At 27.9% G+C, this 9,827-nt stretch overlaps 1 protein-coding gene across 3 annotated transcripts; it reads left to right on the plus strand.

Moving 5' to 3' along the window:
- The first annotated feature begins 254 nt into the window (after positions 1-254).
- Positions 255-9,268, plus strand: LOC129959456 (uncharacterized). Of its 3 annotated transcripts, none has more exons than XM_056072292.1 (4): positions 255-425; positions 1,199-1,285; positions 6,553-6,701; positions 7,011-9,268. In XM_056072292.1, exons 1-4 carry the CDS (start codon positions 397-399, stop codon positions 7,367-7,369), a joined length of 624 nt encoding a protein of 207 aa, XP_055928267.1. In that variant the 5' UTR covers positions 255-396; the 3' UTR covers positions 7,370-9,268. The 3 variants fall into 3 exon arrangements, with proteins under 3 accessions (XP_055928267.1, XP_055928269.1, XP_055928268.1); XM_056072294.1 differs by having other exon boundaries at positions 8,391-9,268; XM_056072293.1 differs by having other exon boundaries at positions 8,517-9,268.
- The last annotated feature ends 559 nt before the right edge of the window (positions 9,269-9,827 follow it).

Here is a 9,827-nt window from a genome sequence, read left to right on the forward strand (position 1 = left end):
TTTTTGATGTGTGTAATATGTAGTTCGAAGTAAATTTTTATGCCAAAAATTATAACAGAATATTTATCTTGCTGAAACCAATATTTTATTAACCATTGTTACAATCAGATGTTTTTTTTTTTTTTTTTTTTTTTTTCTTCTTCTTCTTTTATCGTTACTTTAATCGAAAAATTGTATAGGCGGCTGGACAATTCTCTATTTGTTAAAGGCAACAGTTGCATTATTGTTTTCTTTGATTTGATTGCAAATCCACGTTTTAAGAGTGCCGCGTTGCAGCCGCGTGGTGTTAGATACTCTGATGTAATTAAATCATACATTCTTTGATATTGCAGCTGTTAGGAATGAAATTTTAATCATCACAGTTTATTTAATAATTTTTTACAAATACTCTCGGATATGATTGAATCAAGCTTTATGAGTTGCAGGTAAGAACATGTGCTGTTTATATGTTACCCACGTTGCCGTGCCAACGTGGTTACTTGATTTGAAAATTTACTGTTAAATCGGATAGAGTTACAAATGTATTTTGACATTTAGGTTGGTGATAATTCAAGGGGAATTTAACAGTGGTTGGCAATTGTATTATATCTTTAAACTCCTAACTTGTAAGGTAATCACAATGAGTTCATGTCTGGCGGGCTCTGGTTCCTGGTAATCATTTTACGTGCATCAGTTACTCCAGTTATTTTCATATTTTAAAATTACTCTGAAATATTTAATTTTGATCGCATTTAAAATTAATTCAAATCGGCAGTTGAAAAATGGGTAGTAAAAATTTTCCAAAATTGCATTTTCTTCCGGCGCATAAGTCGTACGAAATAGTATCTTTTATAACCGGAAGAAGTCATCTAGGGATTCTTTATTAAAAATGTAAAAGAAATGCTTGTAACTTGACGTTCTAGGGTATTTCACATCTTATTTGCGTATTTATTAATAATTTTTCTCTTGATAACATGATTTTGTTAAGCTTAAGCTGTTGAATAAACGCTGATTCTTATACTGAATTTGGATATTGGAAGAATATGAACTCGATGCCTTTAGGTTAAATTGTTTCTTTTTATTTCATGTCAAATAAAACTTTTAAAAAATTGATGTTATACATCATGTGTGTTTATTTTTTATATTTTTCAAGAAATATTACATTTTGTCGTCAGTATTTGTATTTTGAAGATCTTTTTTTCTTTTTCTTTTTTTACAGTGTCAGGGATTCTGAACTTTTTCAAACTGGAAATGTATTTGATGCTTCCTCACATTTAGACCTAAATTGCGATTTTGACAGGACCAGGTATGTTTATTATTCTGTGATCCTTAGCTTTATTAATTATTCTTATGCAATTTTTCACAGGAAAAATGAGTTTGAGTTTTTTGGAATGTTAGTGTTATACATGTTGGTCCTGGATACTTTTGTGATCATAATACAATTAATCTAGCATTTTCTGATTAATTGCTTTATTAAAATGAATAAACTTGTTATGAATGAATGTGACAAGATATAATTACTCAGTATTATTATTTATAAAGTTGATTATATGGTATGTTTTACTAGTTAACTAAGCAACGTGAAATGTGCAATTCATCTGATATTTTAAGGATTTTTTACTAATGGTAAAGTTACCTTTGAACCATAAGTACTCTTTTTCCGTCTAGACCTATTACATTTACATCCAAGAGTATACATTTTAAAAAATTGTAATTTAATTTCATCCTTTGAATATTTATTTGTTGAAGTATTTTACATTTCTAACTAGCTGTGCATTTTATTTAACTTGTAAAATATTTTTTACAACAGTGTGTATGAACAAAAACTTCCTCAGTTTTGCAATTAGTACTTTCAGATAATTGTGTTGCTTAATGGGGGAAGAGATGTAAAGCTTTTAAAAAAGAACAGTTATTCAATTTAAGTATAATTGTTTTTCAACTTAGATGCAGAATATTAAATATTTCATTAACATGATTTATTTGATTGAATTTAGATGTTAATATTGCTGTGTAAATCTTATAAAACTTTATTAAGTGCTCTAAATTTTTAAAAACTATCTGGCAATTAAGTATTTTCAAAATTTTGTATACAGATTCTCTCAGAAATTAGATTCTCTCATTAGTAATATAAATATTAAAATAAGATCCAGCATAAAACATAATTTGGTTTGTTAGAAAACAAATTGCTTTGTATGAACCATCTTTAAGTAAAGTGGCAAATTCATGAGATAAGTTAATATACACTCCTGGTAATATAAATATATATTTTGGATATATGTATCTCGTTTTTAATGGTGGAAAAAAGAAAACAATCTTTATGATGTATTTGAGCTGTACGTAATTTTTAAATTTTCATTTGATACCTTTACTTAATAATAATTAAAAAAAAGTCTGTGGGATGATGGAAATCCTTTCATAGTTTTAAAAGTAAAAATCCAGATGTATGCTTTCTGTCATTTTATAAAGTCACTGACATAATTAGCCGAATTGGTTTTTATGTAGAATAATAACATTTTTACTAATAAAAATTTATCTTCAATTTGCAAGGTTTTTTTTTAATTATAAATTTCTAGAATGTCAAAGAAAAATAGTTAGTTGGCCAAAGTAAAGTTTAAGGTACGGCACCAAATTTCAATTTTTTCTTGGCGATATATCGCCAAATGCTTCACCGGTGGCTATCCTAAGGCAGCCCTAAATTGGTCTGTTCTGTAAGGGTCAGGGGTCGCTCTTTTCCACTTGTCACTCCGTTAGGGTCAGACGTTTGTTTTTTCTCCTCGAAAGGGTTAGTTTGTGAACACGTGCTTCTCGTGATGGGTGCTATCGGTAAAAAATTTCCTCGTTTTCAAATCCAAAAACAATTCGATGACAATGCTGGTTTGTATGATCTTTTTTTTTTTACTTACGAAAGGCTCCGAAACTGGATGTGATCAAATGGTGTATGAATGAGAAATTGATTGCTAATGAGTGTGTGTTGTAAGTGTGGGAAAAAGAAGAATTTGGTTGAAAGGATTGATTTGAATGATGGATGGATTTGGGTTTGTCGTGATAGTGTGCACTACATTAAAAGATCTGTGAAATTTGTGCTTTAAATATGTTTAATATTTGCTAATCGGGGGGTTGGGGGCTGGCCCCTTCATTAGAATCGTTAAAAGGGTTAATTTTTCGTCTGTTTTATCATTTTTTAAGTAAAAATTGCTTTATTTAGTCTTTTTAATGATTCTGTGACGGGGGGGCTGCCCCCCCCCCATTAGAGTCATTTTTTAAGTAAAAATAGCGCCATTTTGGAGCAATCTAAGATGGAGGACAATTGGCGAATTTTGTAGCATTTGGCGATATTTTACATTCTGTAGTTTTCTGTAGGCGATATCTGTAATTTTTGCAGAAGTTGTCCTATATAAAATCTTCAGCATCTTTTCATATATCTAGTGATTTGATTCTTAGTATGATAAGATGTTAACAATGCATTACAGCTGTAGGCGTGACTTAGTTGCTGAGTTACAATTCAGATTAAAGACTGAGACTGCTTATAACCTGAGTTAAAATTCAGATTAAAAAAATAACGAAATAAGATGTGGAGAAATTAGATTTTTTAAAATTATTGTATGTAGAAATTATAAATGTAAAATGTAATTGCTGAGTAGAATTTTTTTAAATTTATCTGACACTTTTTAAATTAATTTTTAGAAACCTGTTAAAAACTACCAAAATAAAATTTTAAAAAAAACCTATTAAAACATTATCCACAGAAGCTTTTATATGAAATTCTTGTTTAAATTCAAAGAGGTAGATACTTAAAACTAGTTTACATCATATAAAAGAAATAACACATAAAAGAAAATGCTGACTTTGGATTTATATTAAAAGCTAAATAGATATGTATAATTTTATAACAGGTTTTTGAATGAAACTTATTTATAAAAGATAATTAATAGGATTTAAAAATCATATTTTCATCTGCAATTTTATTTGTAAATTTGATTTTTCTTTACTTTTGATATTTGGACCAATTTTGCCTAGTCTGATATTTTAACATTTTTTTTTTTTTTCGTTAAGTTCAAATAAATGCAAAAAAGTTTCAAGATTTTTATAAGCAGTCAATGCTTTAAAATATTTTTAAAGAGATGATTAGAATTATAAAAAGAATCTGCAGTTAAAGAAATCATTTTTGCAGTGCATATTTTATTTTTAAAATATTAAATTAGCAAGTTTCAAAGCAAGACTCTTTTTTCACTCGAGTCCAAAATGCATATTAAATTTTCATAATCATTTGTCTTGAGTGTAAATGATTTTAATAAAACTTGCATTTTTAAAAACTTTAATTGCTTGTACTATCCAAAAATCTGTTTAATGATAAAATGAAAGTATTTACATTGCTGATAATTTGAAATAAGATATAATTTGTAAAATTGTTGATGGAGAAATATTGTATAAATTCTCAATTCAAAATATTTATTTTTCACAGTTGTCCTAGATTCGTTGAGTTATGAAAGTATGAGTTATAGAATTTTAACTACTTAATGGATACACCGTTCTGATGTTGAAATTTGTGCTTTGAGTTCAGAATGTAAAATAATTTTCTATAATACTTAAAAATTAATAGTTATAATATCTGTTAGACAAGAATATAAATTTCTATGTTGCCAGTTTCTAAATCTTATAATAATAAATAAGTAAAATGATCTTCATATTTAACTTTTTATTTTGGATTATCAATTTTTATTAGCAAGGGGGAAAAAAACACACCTAGGTTTATAAGTCATGTTAAATCTACTGATTTCCTTTCTTTTTATGTATGCTCTGTTGTTGATCAGAATTAAATGAGCATTCATATTTAAATGTAAACTGCTTTTGCGGCAGATTATATTTAAAAGCTAGTACTATTATTCATATGTCTTAGTGTTCATTAAAAAATAGCAAAAATCTCTTCTTGATTATTAAATTAATTCCTTTCTACTGAATTTGAATTATTTTTTTTAAATCAATCTGGCATTTGGTAATCTATAACAGACTTAAATTTGAATCTTGTATTTTAGTGAATTTTTAATTTTTCTATATTCATCCAAGGCACATTTTATTTTAAATATTGAATTTATTGGGCTTATTTCTATTTAAAATTAATAGATTCAAATATAGATTGTTTTGTTCATAGTCTTTAATATTAATGAGTATATTTGAATTCTAGAAAATTGATGAAATTGTTCATGATCAGAATGAAATTTTTTTTTATATCCATACTATTTAATCTTTTCGTTTTATAAGGTACGAATACTGTATCAGATTTCAATATCACATGCTTATTGATACAGAAAATCCTTTACAAAAAGAAGGTCTGCTAGACTTTATTTACACTTATGGAGCTTATCTGCAGAAAGGGCTTAATTATTATGTTATTTTCTCCAGTTCTACTTAAAAGAGTAGTTTTGGTAACCACACACAGTTTTCTAAATATTTAAGAATAGCACAAATCTTGCGAAACAGATAAATATATCTAACTTTGTATTTGTATGTTAAACTCTTGCTCTGAAATGTTTAGAAATATTTTAACCAAATAATTATTGTATTTCAAAATTTTGGAGAAAAAAAGCAAAAGCTTATTAATTTTTCCTGTAGAATATTGAAAACTATGGAGTAATAAAGGGAAAATGCTCCTCTTTACGATTTAAACAATATTTATTAAATTTTAAGTACATCTTTAAAAATTAGGACAACTGAAATAAACAATGGAACTAACCAAATAAATTTTTATCTCCGAATAACCTAAATAATCTAATGCATGTAACCATTTTGTATCTTGAATGATTAAATTTCATCTTATGTGTGTTGTCTTTTTGCAAAAAGTGTTCAAATGCAATATTTATTTAAAAAATAAATAAGGCATGAAATGGGTGAGGGCTTGTAAGTTAAAGAATGATTATGGTATATTAAGAACATGAAGGTTAGAAAATTATGTTCAAATTCACCAAGAATTTAACATTGTCCAGTAGTCCCTTAAAAATGATCGGGCAGGCAAGGCAAAGCATATTTATTAATAAATGCAATTTTTAAATGAAGTCTGACTGAATGAATAAGTTATTGTTAAGTAAGCATTAAATCACAACAGAAATAGTAATATTAGGAACTGAAACTAGACTACTTCATGATGAATCAAAAATTGTAATAAATCTTCTAGACTTGAAAAAAAATAACGTAGAATCCTTATTTTTTAAATGTTTTTTTTGTTTGTTTGTTTGTTTACCTGTTGGGTAAAAAAAATGGCTCATCAAATAATGTATTGGTGGAAAAATTATCTATTAAGTATAACCTTGAGATCTTTTAAACCTTCTTTGATTTTGAGCTACAAAAATTTTAAAGCATTGCATGATATATTTTTTTTTTTTTTCAATTTAGAAGTGCTAATTTGCTAATATCTGAAGCAATGCAGATCTAAATTGAAGTACACATCTCTAATTTCATGCAATGAATTGCTTGAACTGATTATTATTATATTCTATAGATGTTATATTCAAGAATGAGATATAATATTCAGCCTCCCCTCTTCAAATGTTTTATATTTTAATGTTTAACTTCTTTCAGGGATGAATTGATGTCTGGGTACACAACTCGAAATGATGCTAGCTCATGTTCATCCGATTATGATGGATTTGTAATGCTGGATGATTTTGATAATTTCTTTCATCTGTCTGACTCGTTTGTCTCTGAAATTTTAGATAATAGTGTTACAGGTGAGTTTAATGTTGCCATTATTGCATTCTTTGAAACTCATTCCTAAATATGTTATTTTGGTATGTTTCATATTTTTAAATCACTTTCTTTCTGTTTTTATTGACAAGATCAAAATGATATATATACATATGGTATAAAATGCAATAAAAGTTTGATTTGTGAAAGCAATGTATGTTAGCTTAGAAAACTTTTTTTTTCTTATGCATTGTACACAACTGATTTGGATCAGTGACTAAGCATGTTCTTGCTTCATTATACTCAAATTTTTTAATAATTTTTTAATATTTAGTAATTTTTGGAAAACATAGGTTTCTATGCATTGATGAAAAGGGATGAAAGGGAAAAACATCTATGCATTGATGAAAAGGGATTCACATTGACAAACGGACACGTCTCCCATTCGTCCGATAAGCTGCACCCTAAGCGTTTGAGAAAGGCATTGGCACAGACAATTGGTACGCATCTCTTCTTTGCAGACTGGAAAACCAAACGTTATTACAAAAAAATCTTTGGCCGTTTAAAACTAAAACATCAAACTTTTATTTTAAACAGCCGAAATGAAATTGAAAAGTGCATATATTGCAAGAAGAAATGTCATCGTTGGCTGGCCGTAGTACGAGGCATCGAGAATTTTTTTAGAATAAAAATGGATCCCATTCCTCACTGAACCAGCCTTCTACAATAAACTAGCTTTGGACTTTGTGCAGATAAAAAATGAGTGCAGATATTATTCAAAAGGGATCACTGAGCATGTGCCTACTCACAGTATATATAAAAGCTCGTGCGACTGTCTCACTTCATTTCTTGCAAAATGTCCCTGTCTTTGTATACACAATTGCTGCGAGCAGTGTTGGAGCGGTTGCCGGAGCCAGCAGAGGTTCATGTGGGTGAGGCCCACATGGAAGAGATGGTGAATCTTGTAAAAGAGATGGTACCAACTATTGATCTGAAGTTGGTACCTATCATCAGCGAGGAGTTGAGATCTTTTGCACGGAAAAAGGATGGACTGCTATGGTTTTTGTGGAAGACGGTAGGGATCCCCCGTCTGATGGAATTTGCCATGACACTCTATTGCAATTACGATAAACATATGAGGGAAATGGACAAATGGACCAGATTAGGGGAACTCACCATGCAGTCCATCTACTCTTCCCCAGGGCCAGAAAGTTGTGTGGGAGATTGCCCGATATGTACAAAGCCCTTACACAGAAAAATCGCGACCTTATGCGGACACGACTTTCAACTAGACTCTAGGGACAGCACCAAAACTTTTCTCTTAGTGAAAAACAGGGATTTTCTGATGTTTAGGGAAAACGGAGTTTTTCAGCCCACGTGATTTCTCGTCAGATTCTTGAACTGTATAATTCTATATGTTCAAAAATGTTTCAAAATTTGTCTTCGGAATTCTGAAATGTAGATGCCTTTGATTTTAGAATAGTGTTATTGAACTAAATATAACAACGCTTTTTTTATATAGAAGTTATGACATTATATGAAAAGTAAGATGCTGCAAAAAAATTATTGTTCAAATAAAGAATACATTATAGATTTATCATCCATGTCACCCAAATCATTGATTTATTTTTTATTCCTTTACTTTTTAAATACTTTAATTAATTTGAAAGTAGCTCAGTTTACTTATAAATGTATCTCGGAATACCAAACACACTGTCATATTATTTGTTTAGGTGGAGTTATTGTGACAACAGACAAGTATTTTTTTGTTGTATATTATCAATTAGTAACTTGAAAGCTTTTGTATTTATTTGAGAAAATTATGATTTGATCAATTTACTGTTATATATATATTTCAGCGCCAATGTGCATTTTTAAGGAATATTTTCAAACACATATAGTTGGGTATGTATTAAATACATAGATCTGAAAATGTAATTATGAAGAAATATCGATATATACGAGTCTAATATTTAGATCCCATAAATGAAAAATAAATTTATATATTAAAGTGCATACATTTCAGTTTCATAATTCAAGTGAATTTTATTAAACTATATTGAAAGGACATTTAAATTTTTAAAAGTTATTTATATTATTTTGCAGTAAATTAATATTACAGTTTTGAGTAGATGCATACTTAGCCTTGATATCTGTGTCATTGAAATATTTGATGTTTCATTTGACTACCAAATTATTAAATTAGTGTTAAATCAGTTATTATTAAACTGATGATTATGAAGGAGTTAATTGCTTATTCTGCTATGAGAATGTATTTTAGTACATAATTGCTGGTCCTTTTTGCCTTTCCTTTTTAATTTTAAGTTTTGAATTTTGTTTTTTAATAAATTAAATTGAGAGCCTTACTCATGTCTCAATGAGAACTAAAGTTAATAATTACATTGTAACCTAAATTTGCACGATTTAACTCTTGAAAATGTTATACATTGTGATCTAAATTTGCACGATTTAACCATTGGAAATGTTATATATGTAATAGCTTATTGAAAATGTTAAATGTACCTATATTTAAAAAAAAATGTGAAAAACTAACGATTTGAAATAACATTTATTATTCATGATCAATAAATTATCCTTTTTTCTTCAATAATATTTTACTAGACTTTTGTTATTGTCAGCTCCATGCCTTTTAGGTTTGCTTTTTTTTTTTTTTTTTACTTATTAATATTTAATAATTGATATATATAAACTGAGATTTTATGATTTGAAATGTTAGTTTTTAATTTTTAATATTTTTATTTGCTGACAACATTTGTAAATCACAGGATCTTATGATATTTTAAAACTCTTAAAATATTAAGATATTAGAATTTTATCATTGTAAAATCAAGCACATCTGAATAACCAGTGTTAGTAGAAGATAAAATATAAAGGCCCAAAGCTGCGATTTTGTTCATTAAAGTTTAGTATAGAAATATAGCCAATAAAAAAAAATTACATAATAACATAATGCTTAATGTCCATGACAAAATATTTTTAAGTATCTGATTATTATAGATGTTAAAGTTATGGTACTTTTAATAATCTTACATCTCTATTGCATATTTTATCCCTCATTTATATTAAATATTAGTTATAATTAGCATCTAATCTTATACTTGTTTACTAGACATGAGCAATAAGAGCATGAATTGCAATAAATATGACAG

This window comes from Argiope bruennichi, chromosome X1, assembly GCF_947563725.1.
Source record: "Argiope bruennichi chromosome X1, qqArgBrue1.1, whole genome shotgun sequence".
NCBI classification, from domain to species: domain Eukaryota; kingdom Metazoa; phylum Arthropoda; class Arachnida; order Araneae; family Araneidae; genus Argiope; species Argiope bruennichi.

Bases quoted from the DNA above. Each gene is read 5' to 3' on its own strand.
- LOC129959456 (XM_056072292.1), top strand. From the start codon at position 397: ATGATTGAATCAAGCTTTATGAGTTGCAG. The intron at 1,286-6,552 runs GTATGTTTATTA...AACTTCTTTCAG, and splicing joins TGCGATTTTGACAGGACCAG to GGATGAATTGATGTCTGGGT. The intron at 6,702-7,010 runs GTGAGTTTAATG...TGGAAAACATAG, and splicing joins TTTAGATAATAGTGTTACAG to GTTTCTATGCATTGATGAAA.